This window comes from Diabrotica virgifera, chromosome 2, assembly GCF_917563875.1.
Source record: "Diabrotica virgifera virgifera chromosome 2, PGI_DIABVI_V3a".
Taxonomy (NCBI): Eukaryota; Metazoa; Arthropoda; class Insecta; order Coleoptera; family Chrysomelidae; genus Diabrotica; species Diabrotica virgifera.
The window spans coordinates 134,110,894-134,133,759 of NC_065444.1; the positions used below are offsets into that span (position 1 = coordinate 134,110,894).

Below are 22,866 nucleotides of genomic sequence, written 5' to 3' on the forward strand. Positions count from 1 at the left end.
CGTATTCAAACCTTTACGATCAACTTGATACCAGGGAAGGCGAAGCAAAGATATATAAAATAGCCAAACAGAGAGCAAAGAAAGCAAGAGATTTTAATCAGATTCGATGTATCCGAGATGAAAATAATAAAATACTAATTCACGAAAAGGATGTCAAAAAGAGATGGAGAAAGTATTTTGACAGTTTATTAAATGAAGAATTTGACAGACAGCCTGTGGAGTTAACGGAGACAGTAACAGCAATGGTTACCAGAATAACAAACGAGGAAGTGGTTCAAGCGCTTCAAAAAATAAAGAAAGGAAAAGCAGTCGGACCAGATGATATTCCTGGGGAAGTATGGAGAGCATTGGGAGAGACAGGAATAAGTTGGCTAGCAGGTCTATTTAATAGAATTATGGAAGTTGGACAAATGCCAGACGAATGGAGAAGCAGTATATTAGTACCTGTCTACAAAAACAAGGGAGACATACAACAATGCACAAACTACAGGGCTATAAAACTACTTAGCCACACCATGAAAATATAGGAGAGAGTAATTGATAGACGGATACGTGAAGAAACCGAAATATCTGATAATCAATTTGGCTTTATGCAGGGCAGATCAACAACAGATGCAATTTTCATTGTAAGGCAACTGATGGAAAAATACAGGAATAAAGAGACCAACGCTCATATGGTATTCATAGATCTTGAGAAAGCATATGATAGAGTTCCTCGAGAGATTCTGTGGTGGGCACTCAATAAGAAAGGAGTCCCTGGCGAATATGTAAAGATTGTGAGAAATATGTATGAGGGAGTAACGACTAGTGTTAGAACAGGTGTGGGAGAGACTGATAAATTTCAGGTGAAAGTAGGATTGTACCAAGGCTCGATGCTTAGTCCTTATTTATTCTCATTAGCTTTGGACCAGATAACAGCGAAACTACAGGGGAGTATTCCATGGTGCCTAATGTATGCTGATGATGTAGTGTTAATAGGAAATAGTGAAACAGACTTAGAACAAAAACTGGAACAGTGGAGACAAGCTCTGGAGGAAAAAGGTTTAAAACTTAGTAGGACAAAAACAGAGTATTTGGAATGTTCATTTAAAGATGGAGTTACTACAAATAAAATGGTATCTTTGGATGGTGAAATGATTGTGAAAAGCAATAGTTTTAAGTACCTAGGATCGGTATTACAGAGTAATGGAGAAATAGATGGAGATGCATGCAGTAGAATTAGGGCTGGATGGATGAAGTGGAAAGAAGCGTTGTGTGACAGAAAAATTCCAATGAAGCTGAAGGGAAAATTCTATAAAATAGCCATAAGACCGGCTATGATGCACGGAACTGAATGTTGGGCAGTGAAAAAGAAAGAGGAACAACGAATGCATGTGGCGGAAATGAGAATGCTTAGATGGATGAGTGGAGTGACAAAGAAGGATAAAATTAGAAATGAGTATATTAGGGGAAGTCTAGGTGTGGCACCAATTGATGCCAAAATGAGAGAGCATAGGTTAAGATGGTTTGGTCATGTTCAACGTCGAGACGTTAATCACCCAATACGAAGAATAGCTGAAGTGCAGATTCCTGGAAGGAGTAGGAGAGGAAGACCAAAGAAGACCTGGGGGGAGACCATAAGGCAGGGCATGTTGGTAAAGGGGATTAACATTGATATGACCCAAGATAGAATTGTGTGGAGAAATGCAATTAGGGAAGCCGACCCCGCATAGGGATAAGGCAAAGAGAATGATGATATCAATATATCCGGATTATCGAAATTACCTTAAAAAAGGCCAGTATACACATATAAGTACAACAAACATTTTAAAATTTTATATTTTGTCTTATACAGTAGAGGGTCCCAAAGTCCCAAGCCAGCCTGAACTAGCTTTAAAATCTTTCGATCCATTAAGCTATGTTCATTAAATTGTAAGGCTTTTCCACAAATCAATGGGCCTGAAATTGGCTCTCCTGCGTTTCTCCTTTGAGTGAACCAGATATGCATCTTCTAACGCTTTGTTGTTTGCTGGACGTGCAGTATTTCTTTGAAGCGTACCCCCTTCAGAATCGAATTTTGCTGCAAATTGTTCCAGTTGAACTCTTTTTGATTTAATGTCACTTATAGTGGCTGTTCCGTGGCCACAGGCTATCGCCCGCCTGACGCTAAAGAGCATAGTGAAAGGGCAGTTGGTATGTACGATGTTTTATTTTTGCTAGATACAAATCCGGATTATTGACGGTCCGGATTTTTGACGTCCGCATTATCGACGTTCTACTGTACCATAAACAAAGAAGTAGGAACAAAAAGGGAGGAATTTCTTTACCGACAAAACGATCTAGGGCCTTTTTACGTTTATTTAGAAAATAATTCACCCGATTTTAAAGGCAGATTAAACACGTTAAGGATAGGTGACATTATTATCACAAATTTTAAAGAAATTGATGAAAAAATTGTAAGCATTGACGCAGTAGGAAGAAATAAAATACGTATAAAATTTAAAGATTATAAATCGGCTAACTATATCATATCTGAAAAAAAAATGAAGCAATATTTACAAAAAATAATTTAGACATATATATTCCTAAGTTTCTTTTAGTTAGACAGGGCGTAATAAAAGATATTTCCACAGAATTTTCAGTAGAGTATGTTAAAAACAGAATCAAAATGTACGATTTACACTGTAAATTTGAAGTCCTTCAAGTCACAAGATTAAATCGGAGGCAAGTAGATGAAAACGGTACTTAATACATTCCAACAAAAATATGTATAGTTAGTTTTAAGTCACAAGTGCTACCAAAATATATAACAATCAACAAGGTACTAAAGGAAGTCGAACCATATAAACAAAAGGTGCTATTATGCTTTAATTGTCTTCGATTCGGACATACAGGTGGGCAGTGTAAGAGCAAGGCTAGGTGCGATAAATGTCAAGAATCCCACAACTCAAAAGAATGTAAAAAGACCGATCTCACTCCAAAATGTTTTAACTGTTCGGGGGATCATTTTACTACAAATTTAAGCGCATGTCAAGAATTTCAGCGTCAAAAACTTATTAAAGACGCTATGTCTTCCAATAATATTAGTTATCAAGACGCCAACAAACAGTTCCCCAGAAACTCCTATGCAAAAGTAACATCCATTAATACGGAACAAACTACAAACCTCTCCTGCCTCAAAACTTTCCCTCCATTAAATCGCAATAATTATACGCCCACCCAATTCCCATCAAATCCAATTAACAAAATGTCAACTAATAATATATTCTAAAATAATAATTCAAATAGTACAAATTCTCGAACATTTAAAAGACAGAGACCAAATTGTCCAGATCCAACATTAATTTTGCATAATGAAATTATATCTTCCCCTAGATCTCAATTACTACGGGAGGAATATTAGACAGTAATAACTATAAGGGAAATATTAATAATAATCCAGTTGCATCTCCTTCAGACTTGAGCATGATAAATTCAATATTAGAATTAGTTATAGAAATTGTCACAAAAGTTTTAGTAACAAAAAGTATAAATATAAATAAGAAAGAACTCGAACACTTAGTCAAATTAACTATAAATGGAAACACGTCATCACATTCTCAGACCTCAACCATGCAATAAATATTCTTCAATGGAACTGCCGTTCGGCAGTTTCTAATAAAAATAACTTAGAATATCTACTAGATAGGGGCAACTACTCCGTTGCACTTCTATCAGAAACATGGTTTAAAGCAGAAAAATATTATAATTTTAAAGGCTTCAACAATATTCGCTGTGACCGGGACGACGGGTACGGCGGCTCTGCCATTTTATTCTCTTCTTCTTCTTCTTAACTCAGGCGAGACTCGTTAGTCTCTGGCACTTGGTCATAAGACCTTTGTACCAAACCCTGAGTCTTCTTCTGCACCATGGTTCATTCACCTTACCTAGTTTGTATAGGTGATTTCTTAAACGACAATGTCCAGTCACCATTTCAGTGACCGTTTTGATCTCTCGTTTATTGAGGTTCATCAAACTGTTCGAGAGTTTTTTATCAATATTCTTGATTATTTTTTTAGTCTGGATTTGCCCTTGAGTGGTTCTCCATTTATTTTGTGCCATTTTATTAAAATCAGATTTAATATACCAAGAAGTCTCAATTCCAACTACAATCAACTTTGAGCCTACTTGTATCTCGGTTAATTTTCCATATATACATAAAAAAAATTTACTTCGTTTCAGTATACTTTAAACCGAGAACTAGAATATCATTACAACAGTGGATTAACCTTTTGGAACAAATTCCAAAACCATTCAAAATTTACTTCATTTCAGTATACTTTAAACCGCGACTAAAGAATATCATTACAACAGTGGATTAACTTTTTGGAAAAAATTCCAAAACCATTCAGAATTGGGGGCGACTTTAACGCACATAGTTTGGCATGGAACGATGGATATGACGATATCTATGGCAAGATTCTTTTGGAAGCTATCGAACAATGCAACCTAGTAATTATAAACGACGGATCACCTACATTAGCAAACAATAAGAAGTCAGCTGTAGACTTGACCTTCTGTACACAGGATCTGACACAACTAATTACGTGGTCTACTTTAGAAGAACCTTATGGCTCTAACCACTTACCAATACACATACAATTTGGAAGGAATATCCCACTTGCACAAATTAAACAGACAAAACATAATATATGGAGACTCAAGGCTGCTAATTGGGATGTATACACCGCTACCCTTGAAGCAACAGAACCAAAATCATCACTAATGGGCAGTATCGACAATATTAACAAAGCTGCCAACAAAGCAATTCCCTTACGAAAATCAAACACACAAAACAGAAATCATTGCTCGAAGGACTGGTGGAACGAAACCTCTAACATAGCTGCTAAAGCAAGAAAACAAGCTTTCTGAACCTACACACAGGCTCCAAATCTTAATAATCTAACAGAATATAAAAGACTTGATTCAGTAGCTAAAAAAACTTTTAAAGAAACCAAGAAAAAAACTGAATAAATTATTGCCAAAATCTAAATTAAAATACACCAATTAAAGAAGTGTGGAACAGAGTAAACCGATATAAAAACCGAAAACAAGCGAATAAACCCCCAATGGACCCCAAAGAAGACTGGATAAGCGAATTCCGCACAAAAATCTCACCTCCATGGGTTGAAAACAACATTACTCAACAAATAGCTACCGTAAATAGGAACACTTCTTTTCTACAATCGCTATTTCAATTATGGGAACTCGATCATTGCGTTAAATCAACAAATAATAAATCTCCCGGGGCGGATAACATTTCATACAATATGTTGCATAAAATGCCCTTAGACTTTAGACCATAAGAAAGCCCTGTTGGAATTGTTCAATTCGATTTGGATAAATAGGATTCCTTTTCCACCGATATGGAAAGAATACATCATAGTACCTATCAAAAAACCTGGAAAACAGAACGGAAATGCAGATTCATATATACCCATAGCTTTCACATCGTGTATATTTAAAACCATGGAAAGAATGATAAAGAACATGCTTGAATATTGGCTAGAAAATGAAAAAATATTACCTGACTCACAATATGCTTTTAGAAAGGGAAGATCTTCCTTGGAACCCCTAACGATACTAGTAAATGACATCTATCTAGGATTCACACACAAATACAGCACTTTGGCCACATTTTTGGATATAACTTCAGCATATGATAATGTTCAAATAAATATACTAGAAGAGAAGCTCATCAATATTGGTCTACCAACCTCCTTGTTAACTTCATAAAATCAGCTTACTCTAATCGATCAGTTTCCTTAAAGATAAATCAAGAAATTTCGGAATCAATAATATGTAGATCTGGATTGCCACAAGGTAATATCCTGAGCCCAATCCTCTACAGCCTGTACACAATGGATATAGAAAATGATATCACAAAAGTTTAAAATTATTCAATACGCCGATGATGTTGTTCTTTACACCAGCAGCAAATCAGAGGACACATGTATAGAAAATATCAACACTGAATTTATAGAAATCCAAAAATGCCTAGACAACATGGGACTTTCCATATCCGAGTCCAAAACCAATATATGTATTTTCTCTAGAAACAGAAACAACTATCCAAGACAATTAACAATAGAAAAATATAAACTCTGTATAATATTTTGGTCTGCATCTAGATAGAAAACTATTATGGAAGGACTGTATCCACCAAATTATCAAAAAAACGAGTAATTCTATAAATATTTTAAGAGCGTTTTGTAGAGCAAAGTGGGGAGCAGACCCAGCTACAGCTTTACTATTCTACAAAACAATGGTACGATCAATAATGGATTATGGAAGTCAACTCTATGGAACAGCAGCAGATATACATCTAAATAAAATCGAGATACAACAAAATAAATGCTTAAGAGTTTGCCTGGGATATCTTAAGTCAACGCCCATAAACATTATACAAGCTGAAGCCGTGGAACCTCCTCTTAAACTAAGAAGACAACTATTGAGCAGAAAATTCATGATAAAAACCATTTCCAAAAAAACTCTTACCTCAATAGTATACAGTCACTAACAGTTCAAGTTTTGACCCATAGATACTGGCACTTCAAGAAAACCCCCCTCATAGTAGAAACTTTCTCAGAAATAGCTAACATTACAGATATACTCTATTCCAACCAACTCCCCCCGGTTTTAATTTACTCATCTGAACAAATTTTTTCACGTGAAATTAGAACCTACTATTTTGAAAGTCAAGAAGTAGCAAGTATCAATCAAACAAAGTTCAACAAAACAAAAAACAAATACTGACCAAACTATGATTCTATTTTCACTGATGGATCAAAGTCAAAAAAATATACCAGTTGTGCCTTTTACCATTTTGAGTAAAATACTGACAAAAAATTTATTTTACCAAAGGAAGCTTCCATATACACTGCAGAATTAACAGCAATAGTGCAAGCTATGAAATACGTACTCGGCTCTAACCACGACAAATTCATAATATGTACAGACAGCAAAAGTGCAGTAGATAAACTTAAAAATGTTAAAATAAATAGATCAGTTAATCATATTGAAGCAAAAATCTTGTATTTACATAATGAGATACGCATCAAGAATAAAGTTGTCATATATCTATGGGTAAAGGGACACGCAGATATAACAGGTAATGAAATGGTGGATGCCTTAGCAAAAACAGCTCCAACCTCAGGAGAAGAACTAAATCTTAAACTACTCCCGTCCGATTTATTCTTAAATCAAAGAAACAAAATAAATGAGATGTGGCAAAACCTATACAGTCCATCAACAACCGGAACAAACTTTTGTAAACACCAGCTAAGAATCCCCAGAAAACCATGGTTTCACAAAATACCAAACAGAAACTTTGTTGCCAGAATAAATCGAATACGTGCAAACCATGCACTAACACCTTATTATAAGCACAAAATGAAAATTACAGACGATCAACTTTGTAGTTGTGGTAAAATGGGTACATTGGTACATGTTTTACTTGAATGTCCAATAAATAATGTAAACATTAATAAACTATATAAAAACTTAATTCACTACAAGATAAACCTTCCAATAGACCTAAATTGTATTATTTTTTCAGGAAATACTTTATGTACTTCATCAACACATCATAAACTGTAAACTAAAATTGTAAAATTACTAACCAATTTTGTAAGCAATTCTGCAAAAGAAACTAAATGTAAAGCATTATAGGAAAAAAAGGTGATTACAAAAAAAAAATTAAAAAAAATAATAAACCAATTAAAATAAAAAAATAAAGAAATAAATAAAATAAAACAAAAAACAAAAAAAGAAATAAAAAAAACATACACACAAAGAGGGCTGAAACCTCAGGGGTGTTGAACCGGGTTGATGCCCTAGCGCTGTAAAAAAAATCAAACACCTTACACTTTACTAATGCTACATATGTATTACTAACAAAACAAATGAATACATCATGCCCAAGTTTGATACTATGAAACAATTTACACAAATTAATTATTCAATCTAACATAGTCTGGCTAATTGGTTCTCACCAAAGCCATAAATTCCACGAAAAAAAAAATGAGCTAGCACACGACCCCTATTCCCTATTTAAAAATAAGGGGTGGGGGAAGTGGAAGGGAGGGGGTTGACAAATTACCGATGTGTGTACCGTAAAAATGTATCCCCGTTAGATCAAAAATCGAACTGTTTCGGCATTTCCGTAAAATCTAATAACTACTGCCAAATATCGAGGTGGACTGTTTTCTTTGGCTTACTCTGTATTTATATAACATTAGGTACCGTAGAATTAAAAACTCACTTGAAGAATCTTGAGAATCCCCACTAAAGTTGGCTTGTGTTACAGGCGGCGTCATATATGGTAACTCTGGACTAGCAGCAACAACACCAGCAACTGCAGAAGCAGCAGGTATATCCAAACCGCCATTGCTATGTGCTGATGAACGTCGTGATCGTGCGGGTGTTGGTGAACTATCAACTATGTTAATCTCTGACCTGGAACAGAAGGCATCCTTAAATCATCGAAAATGAGTACGGCCGTTTATCCAATACTAAATGAAGTTCACTCTAAAGTGTTGAGGTTTTCGGTCAAAAGATGGAGATTAAAAGAAAAAGAAAAAGGCTATTTCATCTATATATTGGGGACGCTTCGTTTACTATCAGTAAAGTTCCTCAGTTGCTCTACCAATGGCGAATATAATGTTATTCTTTTTTTGTTGCTATTGATGTATTTTCTTCATTCGAAAAACGAAATGTATGTACAAGCAAGGATTGAACACTTTATTTTTCATGCCGCATAACTAACCTACGAGAATGATTTATGCTTACATAGTAAGGAACTACCAACTGAACTTTCTGGAAATGTGTATCTAAAGAAAAAGGCCTACACACGTCCCAATCTGACCACCCGAAAGTCGGGTCTGACAACATTAGGTCTGACCGTTGCGTTGAAGCGTGTGACTTTTCGTGCGACAGAAATCGGTCAGCACAAAGTACACACACATTCTTTTTTGTACTTCCAATTATGACGTTAGAAATAAAAAAATACGGCTTATACACACTATGTTTGGGAAAATTGTAAAAAAAATAATATTTTTACATATAATATTTAAAATATTGGTAACACGTTGTTTATTTCGTTCTTTCCGTATTTATTAACATACAAACGCATAAGTTCTAAAACATATACAGTGCTTTTCCGATAAAACTATCCACCTTAAATGACTTTTGAACCACTGCTTTTTTGAAAAAAAAAAACGCAAAAATACGTCAAATAATACTTGAAGGGGGAGACATTATGCCACATTTAAGCTTCTCGGGAAAGGGAGGGGGTTGCCCTCACCCCCGTATCATCCCTTAATTTTTTTTAAATTACTTCCACCTTTTTTAATTTTATATTTAGATTCACCTCTTTGTACTGATTTCAAACACATGATGCTTAAAGTGATTAGTTTATGAGAAAAATAAATACAAAAGCAAGAAAACTGGATTGAAAAAAATATATTTGTTTTAACAATTTTATCAGATACAAACATTTAGAATGAACATTTCACTACCAAAAAGTTTAACAATATTTATTCAAAATGACTTTTGAAATTTTGAATAATAATTGCAAAAATTTTCAATAATTATTGTTAAAATTTTTGGTAGTGAAATGTTCATTCCAAATGTTAATGTTGGTGACATTTGTTATGTGGATCATGCGAGTTTTATGGTTTTTCAAAATAAAATTCGGAAACCATAATAATATATACTACTGCGTAATATTTTGAATTTTTTTTTGAAAAATGGCTTTGGCAGAGCCAATTAGCCAGACTTGTTTCTGATTGATTGCAGATTTTGTCATAAATTTCTTATAACATAAGTACATGTTATAAGAAATTTATGACTACGAATCTGCAATCAATCAGAAACAAGTCTGGCTAATTGGCTCTGCCAAAGCCATTTTTCAAAAAAAAAAAATCGTTACAGTGTCACAACAACGTTCCAACTACTGCTTTATAATTGTTATCAAACCACACGTTTCTGTTTTCTTTTTACAGTTAAAAAGCTTATTTTTAATATAACTGATCAAATAGTATCTACTGATTTAAATTTCCTTGAAAACAATACTAACATTGCATATTTGATCTTCCTTATTCAAAGTGAACAAATCTGCTATTTTGTAATTATTCTTTTAATAATTTAATAGAAAAGCAAAACCGCACGCTTATGATTTTGACGTGTTTCATGCTTTGGTTTGTTTATTTCTCCTGCACCTCGAGTTCGGCTGTAGTGTAGGCTGCAATTCAAAAAAATGCAAAATGCAAAACTGCGCTAGGCAGTTTGCTACTAACGTCTTGTCGGATAGTTTGGTTTGGACGTGTGTAGTGATGACCCCGACAAGGGTGGTCGGGAAGTTCTGTTGTGTCAGATTGACAGGTCGGGACGTGTGTAGGCCCTTTAAATACGTATTATATAAAATTGAACATACCTTAATAAGTTTATTCGTTCTTCTGATGACCCATTATTTTCTTCAACTAAAATTGGCCTTGAAGTATTCGGCTGTACCTGGGCGTAGGGATGTTCGGTAGAATTATTAATTTTGTCATATTTGACCCTTTCATATGGTGAAAAATTATCATCATTTTGACTAATGGAGCTGTGTTGTGAAATACTGGGCCGTTGGTCGACACCATTTGCTATTGTATGTCTTTTAGCTAAAAGTATAAATAATAATTTGTTAATTAAAAAGTGTTAACTACATTCCTAGAATAGCACGGCAGTATTTATCAGTACTAATTTTTATATTTACGTTAAAGATCTGAGATATTTGAACGAATATTAAGTAAGCATTGCTTACCAATATTGATGACAATAAGAAACAGAAACATTTTAACCTCCTTAAAAAGAGAGAATAAAGGTCGATTCTCATTATACCTTCCGTTTACTTTCCATATCCGTGGCATTCCGTTTCCATAAAATATTATTAAATACAAATCATCAACTTTCCGTTCCGGTTACCTACCATTCCCGAAGCCTTGCGTTCAATATCGGCCACGTATTTTTCGGCGACGTCTCGGGTACGCTATGGATAGTGTGAATATTGCTATTACCTCGCGGTTCAGTCACGTATTTTTTCTGCGATAAGCTGTGACTTGCCGGGTAGGGTATGGATAGGTGGAATATTGTTACATACAAAAAATACGAACGACAAAAAATTTACAGAACTTGTCTGGCATGCCTTTATAACTTTGAAAATAAAAAATACAGTGATAATGCATTTAAGAGTAAACAGTAGCGCGCCATCAATATTTTTGTTTTTCGAAAGTTCTGCGAACTTTCAACGGTAAGGCAACAGTGCGTCGGTAATTCTACACTGACAGTGACACTATACTATCAAAAACAATAATTTTTATACTCATAGACGCGCTAAATGTTGCTGAGTCAGTCACGTTCGATTTCTTGTGATAGAAAATCGATTTTTAGTAGATCCAATGTGACACAAAATTTAGGCATGGGATAAAAAAGTTTATTTGAAGAAAGTGTATTTTTTGTTCTTCTTAATGGCGGTACAGGCTCCTTTTTAAAATATTTTATTTAGTTATAGAGTAATTTCCACATACTAACATATTCCTCAAATTGGGCTCTGTACTGCCATTTTTTATTATATAACGAATATGTGTGCCCAATATCTCGACAAAATATTCAAAATTAAAGCCGCAATCTTGGACCGCGTTTTCCGCGCGCTACTGTTGCCTCTGTCACTTCACACACTATTTTGGTCACACGTGTCTCTCCATTCTGCTATGTGGTTGTTCCATTCTTTTTTGTTCTATTTAGTGTCCATTCATTTATACATTGTACGTTACACTTTCTTCTAATGCCTTTACTCCTCTTTCGATCTTTCGGCATATTTCCTGTAATTCTTCTCAGTACTCTGATCTCTAGTAGTCTCGTTTCCAGTAGTCTTTGTGTTGTGGCTGTATCGGGTCTTGTTTCTGATGCATATGTCATTATTGGTCGTACACTAGATTTATAAATTCTTGACTTCATCTGTGTTAATTTGTCGGTTTCGCCATATACATAGTATTATTAAGACATCCTGCCAGTCTAGTTGCATTTTGTACTTGATTTCTCACTTCTTTGTCCATGTTTCCGTAGCTTGACAATGTAATTCCAAGGTATTTTATTTCCATTATTTGTTCAATATTGATGCCATAAATTTCTATTTTATTTCTGATTGGTTCTTTACTGATTACTATTGTTTTACTTTTATAGTTAAATATAAAATTAAATTTTCTTCAGTCCACATTTTATCAGAAAAAATAAGCGTATTCCTGTCAAAAACTTAGCATAAAATGTTACCAAAGTGGAACAATTCTTCTAGAACAGAGTCAATACTTTTCGAGTTATTTGCCAGTGAATATGTTCATTTTTTCAACAAAATAACCACGCTTTTAGACGATTTTTCGCAAATAACTCAAATAGTAAGTATTTTGTCGAAAAAACATTCGTAGCAAAAATATAGCCTGTAAATTTTTTTAAAAAATGGTGTATATATCACGTCTCTATACCTAGTAGAAGCAGAGTTAAAGCTAATGAAAAATAGGTTCATATTCGTCAAATCCCAAATGGAATACTTTAACGTGAAATAATGAAAAATGAAGCACATTTCGGGGAAAACTCATTACAACTTATTTAAAGTGTTTAAAAAAGCTTCATTTTTGTTTTATAAAAAAAATTTCTAGCATCAAAAGTAAACAAGTTACGCTCAAAATAAAGTTAGTTCCTTTTTTTTTGGTAAAAAAATCGGGAAAATCACCCCCTAATTAGTATCTCAAATGAACTTAATCGTAATGACTTCACAAGTTTCTTGACTCGTGTATGTATTGCTTATACAGGGTGTCCAGAAACTCTACCGACAAACGAAGACAGGAGATATGATCTGTAAGTTTCATCAGTTTAAAGTCCTTATTTTTGAAAGGGATGTAGTTAAAAGGGGTTGAACGAGTCACTGATCACGAATGTATGCAAATTTAGAAACGCCAAATCTTAATCAATTTTTGTCTAACAGAAAAACAAAAAAGTATATGATACTGAGAAAAGCAATGCTGACTTTTTCTGTTTTTCGAGATTTTTGGTATCTCAAACAATTTTTAAGTTATTTTGAAAAAAGCATATTTTTTAAAATTAAAATTTTTAAAAATTTTACTTTAAAACCAAATTTTTTCAAAAATAAGCACTTTGAATCAATTAAACTTACAGATCATATAAACACAACATAAGTAAAATAATTTGTGGAGCGGTAATGATTAATTTCATTTAAGATACTAATTAGGGGGTGGTCTTCCCGATTTTTTTTTGCCAAAATAAAAGGGACCATATTTATTTTTGTGCTTGTGTGAAAAAGTGCTTAATTTTTTGGATATTTCACGTCGAAATATTTTATTTGAAATTTGGTGAATATGAATCTATTTTTCATTGGCTATAACTCTGGTTCTACGAGATCCAGAGACCTAACGCGTACACCATTTTTTTTACTTTTTTACAGGCTATATTTCTGATAAGAACATTTTTTTCGAAAAAATACTTACTTTTTGAGTCTTTTGCGAAAAACCGTCTAAAAATGTGGTTATTTTGTTGAAAAATGAACATATTCACTCGCAAATAACTCAAAAAGTGTTGACTTGGAGAAAAAGCTCTATAGAACAAAAGTTACTTAAAATTAGTCAGTTTACCCATTTCCGGACTTATTTTGGGCATATATTTTTTCACCCCTAAAAGGGGGTAAAAGTCACCCCCAGGGCAAAAGCACACATCGGCACAATATCACTTTTTTTTCTTTGACATGTAAGCTATGCGTATGCCAAATTTCATGTCAATCCAAGCGGTTCTTTAAAATTTAGAGCAAAAACCGTGAAAGAATGTACTATACTGACAATCATGATTTTTGTTTTTTGTATTCAGAGCCATTCCATACCTCAGATATTAGTCATTATTTCGGAATTTCCCTGGTATTGTAAATTTCGGTGAATAATTATACTAGGTAGTATCTCCATGTAGTTCTCTGTCAGTCATTTCCCAAATTTCCCAATTTTCCTTTTGGTAATTGTAGGTCCATTTCTACCTCTTGTTTGTATTGTCTCCATTCTTTCGTTGTCTTCAAATAGCTCCTTTATGTATTATTTCCATTTATTTATTTTCTCTGCAGTTTCAACTCTTATTTTGTTTTTGTTCAGTATTTTTCCAATACCTTTCTTTTTGTATATGCAAGCTGTTTCATTAAGAGGATCGGTACGTTTTTTCGGCTGCAATGCTATTCAAATGGGGATTCATTTTTTTCGAATCCTGAGAAAACTAATAAGTATTTTTAAAAAATTTAAACGCAGAATGAAAGATTGCATTATTAGCGAGGGCCGAAAGTCCCTAAGAACTTCTATAATGTATATTTTAATAAGTTACAGGGGTGAAAAACTAAGAGAAAATTTAGTGTTATTTTTAATTTCAAATATCTCATTCAAAATAAACTTTTTATTTATTCTAAGGGACTTTCGGCCCTCGGTAATAATTTAGTCTTTCATTCTGCGTTTAGATTTTTCAAAAATATTTATTGGTTTTTTCAGGATTCGAAAAAAACGAACACAATGTCCGTGGTAATTTTTCAAATCTATCTTTGTCATACAACGCACTCAGTCGAATAGAATATTGTCAGTCAGTCACTGACAATCAGTGACAATTTTAAATAATTATTTGACATGAATCGGGAGTATTTTGAATTGTTGATTAAATAATATTGATAAATAATTTATTTAAAAACGTGATAAGTGTATTTGATAAATAATTGATTTAAAACGTGAACTTTATAAAAAGTTATTTATTGTGTATTATTTATGGAAGATAGAAGCAGAGAATACATCAAGATATATTCTGTGATCCAAGTATTTTGTTGTTAAAGATGTTCAAAATTGTAAGCGTTCCATTTATTAAAGAAGTTTCCGTTAAAAGTTAAAAGTTATTCCGTTTATTAAAAAATCATTGTAACACTTTTCCTCTTTTCTCGATTGAGTATTAGTTTTTGTTGTAGGTACATATAAATTATTACAATCACTGAATACATAGCTAGTGAAAAAATTATCACATTTATTAACTGAATTAATAATTTGCAATTATACAAAAAATAACAGTTATCCAAGAACATTCAAAAGCCATCTCTTTAAGCTAATTATGACATTGTCAAGTAGAATGACATTCTAGTAATATGTACATTTCCATACCAGTGTGAATTTTACTACACGTAATTTGCCATGTAAAGACAGAAAAGGTAGGGATAGCCGTAAAATATTTGCGAATTATGTACCCATAGCCTTAATACGTCTGTATTATGTTAAAGTTGTCATGTTGTTTACCTAATATGTCTATGTATTTCTGCACATTTTTCTGATAGCCACAATTCCTTCGCTGAGCAAAGACAATTAAGGTATAAAAATTATTTGTAACTTTTAACATTTATTTAAATTCAAAATTTATTTAAGAAGTATTCAAAGGATTTTTTCAGAACAAAGGGATTATAAACAAACTAATCAAATTAGGCTATCTTGAGTATCACCACCGCTGCGACTGAACCACACAGTCTGACATCTTTCATAAGAATCCGACGCGCAGTCATTTTCAAGGCCATAGGCGTTTAGATAATCCACAAGCTCTGCACTCTACGGATAACAATGAAAGGTAAAATTAAGAAAAATAGTGAATTAAAGAGGAAAACAGCCTCACGCCCGCAGAAATCTATAATGGTTTTTCATGAGAGAAACGCCAATGATAATATACTCACGGACAAAAATATTGCATATTTTGAAATTATCATGTGAAGTGAAATTTTTTGTGCTGCAATTGTTAGCCCTTTCCATGTCACAGGTTTAGGATTAATTTTCCGAATGCGGTGTTTTAATGTGTCATATAAATGCTTGATCGGATTTAAATCTGATACGAGCTATATGGTGGCCAATATTAATTTTAAATTGATTCTCATCAGGGTAAGTACCTATTCACTATTCGAATTGTGCGTTAAGCGCTGGTTTCCTCGAAAGCGGTGCCGACAACCTCCGATCGTAACACTGCGATGAATGACATCATAAAAAACTGTATTCTTGTTCTCATGATCATTTTTCAGTGCGTCGCAGTTTTTCGATTTCTCTCTAATGCATTAAGTTAGATGAGACGGAAAAAGCGGTAGCTCCGTGATTAAACACAAAAATAATGCAGCATTACAATGGTTATATACATAAGATGCCTATTCCTAACCTACCTTTGATTCGTTGATATTTAGAATGCGCGTTTTTTCTAGCCAATCAAATACACGTATTACGAACATTTGACAAAAACTTCGTCCATTTTGGCCATTTTTTAGAAGTGTCAAAGAGTCAAGTGACGGTTATTATTCAGGTCAGTATTTTGTGTACCTGTCATTTTGAAATTTCGAATTCGACTTCACTTGTGTTTCACAACGTATTTGTGCATTATTTTGTGTTTTGGTTTAGAATTTAGTTCGTTAAAAGTTAGTCATTGGCGTGAGGAGACTAGAGACATTCGATTTGTACCGAAGAGTGTTAAATATCTCATGAGTAGATAGAATAGCCAACGTGGAGGTAATGAGACTTACGCATAAGGAACGAGAACTAACAAATAAGAAGAAAACAGAGATATATGGGACATGTGATGAGAGATGTATATCTAATACTCCAGGTCATTATGCAAGAAAAAGATCCATAGTAAGGAGACGTAACTCATGGCTGAAGAACCTTAGGAACTGGTTTGGATGTAATAACAATGAATTATTTAGAGCCGCTGTTTCAGAAATAAAGATCTCTCTGATGATTGCTAACTTTTGAAGCGGAGACAGCACCTAGAGAAGAAGATAAAAACACAGTTTATGGACAGTTTTGTGTCATTTTTTAATGTTTCCATATTTATAAATTTAATTAACAATATTGTTTACTTTTTTAAAAATACCTACATGTTAACATATTGTGTAAAAATCAAATCTACTAAATTACTAATTAGTTTAATTCCACAAGCTTTTCACCTATGGCTAAGTACGATTGTGGCACCCAATACAGTATATGACGTCATAATTAATGACGCACTGAAAAATGATCATGAGAACAAGAATACCATGCAAAATAATAGCGTTGGTTTCCAAGGATGCGTTGGAAGCCACCGCTTGCTGAGCTTGCACATTCCATTGCCCCAGTGAAGAACCTTGAATTTTTCACCGTAATCTGACGTAATTCATCGCAGTGCTACGGTCGCTGCTAGTCGGTGCCGCTTTCGAGGAAACCCAGGCTTTACCGTGCCATAGCACGAATCTGTTATATAACCAATATGGCTGGCAAATGGCACGACATAATCTTCTAGAATGTTTTAATGCACATGTCAGTTGCCATTCACTCAATCTAGCACACCACACACACATTCACAGCACTATGCCGCCACCATAAAAATTAACGCTGTGTATGAGGTTACAACTGGCATACCGTTCACCATATGGAAGTAAGATTGACAAAACTTCGTCTACAGAAGAGTTGGCGAACGGTATGCCAGTTGTAGCCTCATACAGAGCGTTAATTTTTGTGGTGGTTGAATAGTGCTATTGTTTCAGTATGTTTGAGTTATTATTCTGGACTATCAACAAATTAAGAAAATTAGTGAAGATTAGTGAAGAAATCGTAGGTAGTTTTTCAGTCGCTATCTACGGTTTGTAAATTAGTATTAACTCTCTCCTATGAAGTTATTTATATAAAAAAAAATTGAGTTTTGTCAGTGTCATCGGAAAAGTAATAAAAGTTTGAAAATTTGTAGAAAAGGACGAATTTTGATTGCATTTCTATTATTAGTTGCAGCTAACCTAATTTGATTGTTTTTTACTTCGAAACCTGGCAAATTAAGGAGTAGAACAAGATAAAGAAGTCAATCTAAAGTAAAAGTTATCTTGTTCGAAACATTTTGGTACCGAAACCAGGGAATCGAAGTAATTAAGAAGAGGTTAGCTGCTCTCCAAAGGAAGGAAACAGTCATTTTAAGTTCAAAGGTAAACTACTGTCTACAACGATGTCAGCAAGCGAAGGTGAAAGTAAGCGTATATCAAGACCCCCTCCAAGAATGACATACAATGAGTTGGAAATCCAATAGATGCCCCAACTCCAGTGAGAGTAAGACAACCAAAAGTCAATTCAAGCCGAAGAAGCTCATTGTCACGAGCTTCATCAGTATACTCAACAAGGAGTAACCAGTCCATAATCGACCTGGAAAAAGAATATGCCTCAAGAGACAAAGTGTCCAAGACAGAAGAAAAGATTGCTGAATTACAAATTAAAATCATAGAAGAAGAGAAGGTTGAACAATACTCTGAGGACTTTTCAACCCTGAAAGAGATATCTCCAGAAAACCTGAGTGTAGATGAAACTGAGAAGCTAGTCAATGTACAAAAAAACCTACAAGAAAGTAAGAAGACATTGAGGCACCTTCAGCTAAAACTACAAGGCCTTCAATCGTTAAGTTTAGTTCAAGAAAGGAAGCTTAATAATCTTGAAGAGCTTAAAAAGAAAAAAGATGAAGCCATTCGACAATTAATCGCCGAAGACCAGTATTTAGGTTTTGATGATGATGGTGAAGTCGTCGAAACCAATCATTCAAATGAAGTGAACATGAAAACTGAAGTGGAAGAGATACCACAAGTGAAGTGTCTACCAGAATAAAAAATCTTCCAGTTGACCCAATTGTTCTGATGGCTCAAGCGATTTCACAGATGTCTGCTACACCATCCTATTCTCGTAAACATGAGAAATTGCCAAAGTTCAATGGATGTTCAAAAGAGTGGCCACTATTCAAAGCTGAGTTCGATCGATCAACCAAAGAGTACAAAATTGACAATTCAATCAACATTCGAAGATTAAGAGAAGCTTTGAAAGGAGATGCCTTGAAGACAGTTTCATTCCTGCTACCAAACATCGATAATGTGGAAAGCATCATGAAGACCCTAGAAGATAGGTTTGGACAACCAAAGTTTGTGATTGAAGGGTTATTAAAGAAAGTAAGAGCAGCCCCTTCTCCATCAGTAACCAAACCTGAAGCAACAATCAAGTTCGGAATAGCCGTACAAGCATTAGTGGCAAGCATCACGTCTTATAAAAGTAGCCAGTATCTATATTCCATTGAAATCCTGAGTACTCTGGTCAAGAAAATGTCGATAGAAATGGAAACTGAGTGGTACACCTGGCTTCGACAAGACACCTCCAGAGAAGAGAATCTGAAATATTTTTCACAATGGATTTCTATAAAACAGTCTTTAGCATATCTTGTGTCAACTCCCACTACATCTTCTGAAAATGCAAATGACAAGGATAGAAAGAAGAAGCAGACTCGTTTTGGAACAGTATCAACTAACCCCAACCCGGATCGAAAAGAATACTGTGTGTACTGCAAAATTGAAAATCATCATGTCATGAAAATGATCAGTGACTGTCGAAACTTTTCAGCACTACTAATTAAGGAAAAAGACAAGTTTGCAAAGAAGAATCGTATATGCTTCCGCTGCTTAAAGAAAAATCACGCAGTCAAGAATTGCAAATCGAGAATGACTTGTAAAGTTGAAGGATGTAGAGAAAGACATCCCTACATGATAATTCAAGATTCAATGAAGTTCTAGGAAAAGATGAAGCCTTCCTTCAAGATCAATCAAAATTTCAACCTCCTTCAGCCCCACCAGCTGCTCATATGCACTGCCGTCAGGGATCAGCAGCTACAAATACAGACGATGAAGATAAAGGAACGTTATTACGGTATGTCCCTGTTCAACTTAAAGGAAGTGATGGAACCACAATTTCCGTCATTGCTATGTTTGATACGGGAGCTCAAAAGACTCTCATTCTAGAAGAAAATGTGAAGAAACTTAGTATAGATGGTAAATGGCGAGATCTTTCATGGATGGTTCAACGCAAAAGATAACACTGATCCATTAATGAAAACGAGAATAGAGATCTGAGGTGACTTTCCAAATGCAAAGAGTTACATTTTGAAGTGTCATACAGTCCCAGTAATGAACTTGCCTTCTCAGACCTATTCTGCTGCAGAGCTAAAGAAGAAGTATCCGTACTTACGAACAGCACCATTTCCATCACTGACGAATGCAACCCCATCACTAATCATCGGAAATGATAATCTCTCATTGTTTCTGTCACGAGATTACATTGAACCAAGAACCTGTGAAGACCAAGTTAGGATGGACTCTTGCTGGAAATGAAGAAATGTTAACTAGAGGAACACAAGGAAATTTCTCTATCTTCACTTGCAAGAAAATTAGCAACGAAGATCTCTCTGAAGTCATGAGTGACGTCATTGCAGCCGAAGATTGTACAACATTCAAATCTGCGACACCAATGTCAAAAGATGATGTGGAAACTTTGACGATTTTGAAAGAAACAACGATTAAGAAATAAGGGTGTTGGGAAACAGACTTACTGTGGAAAAATGATGTTCTACCTTTATATTTGTCTGAAGAAATGACAAAAAAGAGACTGTTAACCATGAAAAACAAAGCCGAGAAGGATCCAGCTTTTGCTAAGTTATGCACAACCAATTTCCAAGAATATGTCTCAGCTGGATTTCTCCAAAACGTTAAATTCGACCCTAACGAAACAGAAGACCATCGATGGTACCTACCTCATTTCTTTGCCTTTCACCCGAGTAAAAAGCCAAGACTTGTATTTAATGCAGCTGCAAGAAGTAAAGGAAAGTCATTTAATGATTTCGTTTACACTGGACCCGATCTGCTTCAACAATTTGCTGCAGTTCTGATGAGATTCAAAAGACATCGATTTGCTATTTCTGAAGAAATCAAGCAGATGTTCACCAATTTGCACTGAGAAAAGAAGATCGACCAGCCCAGACCCTTTTATATCGTGAAATGGATGGTAATCGAAAACCTGATTCGTATGGAATGTAAGTATTGTTTTTTGGATCAGCATGCTCACCGTTCTCTGCAATCTATTAGTCGAGGAAATGAAGCATTTTGGCTCGCAATTTTTTCGTCCAGCATGGATTTACTTGAAATTTTCACAGAAGGTAGGGAATAGTCCAAGGATCATTTTCTATATCATGTCGCTGTACGCTAAAACCTTGGGGGTGGTTGCCACCCCATTTCGGGGGCGGGAATTTTTTATTACATTTTAACTATGTAAATCGATATAAAAGGTGTTTCTAATAAAAAAATGTTTTTTACATTTTCTTCGTAAAACTAATATTTTTCGAGTTATTCGCGCTTGAAAGTAACAGTTTTTAGATGAAAGAATCGACTTTTTTAGAGGGTTTTTTGAGAATACCTCGAAAAATATGCATTTAATCAAAAAACTGTATATGTGAAAATTGTACCTTTTAGTAATACAAACCAAATTCTTCTTCTGTAATATTTTTAAGACCAATACAAACCGAGATACGGCATGTTAAAAGTAAGCTTTTTTCGTCAAATGCATAATTTGAAATATTCAAAGTAAAATAAGGAAAAAACTGCATTTTTCGAGGAAAACTTAAATAATCTTTTTTCAAGTATACAGTTAGGCTTCTCAAAAAATAATAATAAAAAGTTTCTAGCCTGAAAATTAGGCGACTTATGATCAAAAAAAGGTCGGTACCTGCTTTTCTCTATGAAAAAATCAGTGAAAACAACCCCCTAACTACCCTCCTAATTAAAAATTGGTCTTCACCTTTCTGTAATTCCTTTTATATTTGTATTATCAATACACCCAAGATGTCTGACCTATTTAAAAAGCCTGATTTTAGAAAAAATTGAGTTTAAAGAAAAATTATTTTTTTGGAATTTCCCATTTTTTACCTTTTACTTCAAAATATCTCCGAAAATACTGGAGATACGAAAAAAATGATGGATTACTAAATTGTAGCTTTTTTAATATCTAACATTTTCTTGTGCATAGATTTTCATTACAGTGAACAGTTAGCGAGATATAGCTGTTTAAAACCTCTATTTGCGAGCAAACATCTCCTTATTCGAGACCTTTAAACCCACCCTAATTAAAAACTAAGGGATCTTACGGAATTTAGTTTACACAGTCTTATAACTCTTCAAAAATACTACAAAGTCATTTTTGAATAAACTTTTTATCGCCAAAAATGAACCTCATTTCTTTGCCTTTCACCCGAGTAAAAAGCCAAGACTTGTATTTAATGCAGCTGCAAGAAGTAAAGGAAAGTCATTTAATGATTTCGTTTACACTGGACCCGATCTGCTTCAACGATTTGCTGCAGTTCTGATGAGATTCAAAAGACATCGATTTGCTATTTCTGAAGAAATCAAGCAGATGTTTCATCAAGTTGCACTCAGAAAAGAAGATCGACCAGCCCAGACCCTTTTATATCGTGAAATGGATGGTAATCGAAAACCTGATTCGTATGAAATGTCAGTATTGTTTTTTGGATCAGCATGCTCACCGTTCTCTGCAATCTATTAGTCGAGGAAATGAAGCATTTTGGCTCGCAATTTTTTCGTCCAGCATGGATTTACTTGAAATTTTCACAGAAGGTAGGGAATAGTCCAAGGATCATTTTCTATATCATGCCGCTGTACGCTAAAACCTTGGGGTGGTTGCCACCCCATCTCGGGGGCGGGAATTTTTTATTACATTTTAACTATGTAAATCGATATAAAAGGTGATTCTAAGAAAAAAATGTTTTTTATATTTTCTTCGTAAAACTAATATTTTTTCGAGTTATTCGCGCTTGAAAGTAACAGTTTTTCGATGAAACAATCGACGTTTTTAGAGGGTTTTTTGAGAATACCTCGAAAAATATGCATTTAATCAAAAAACTGTAGATCTGAAAATTGTACCTTTTAGT

At 34.3% G+C, this 22,866-nt stretch overlaps 1 protein-coding gene across 4 annotated transcripts in view; it reads right to left on the bottom strand.

The window, feature by feature from the left end:
• Positions 1-22,866, bottom strand: part of LOC126879629 (uncharacterized) — a 442,662-nt gene that overhangs the window by 342,126 nt on the left and 77,670 nt on the right. For all 4 annotated transcript variants that reach the window (XM_050642814.1, XM_050642813.1, XM_050642815.1 and 1 more), the window contains 2 exons: positions 10,454-10,679; positions 8,282-8,475 (listed from right to left, as the gene is read on the bottom strand). In XM_050642814.1, coding sequence (XP_050498771.1) covers positions 8,282-8,475; positions 10,454-10,679 — 420 coding nt within the window. The remainder of the gene's footprint in view (positions 1-8,281; positions 8,476-10,453; positions 10,680-22,866) is intronic.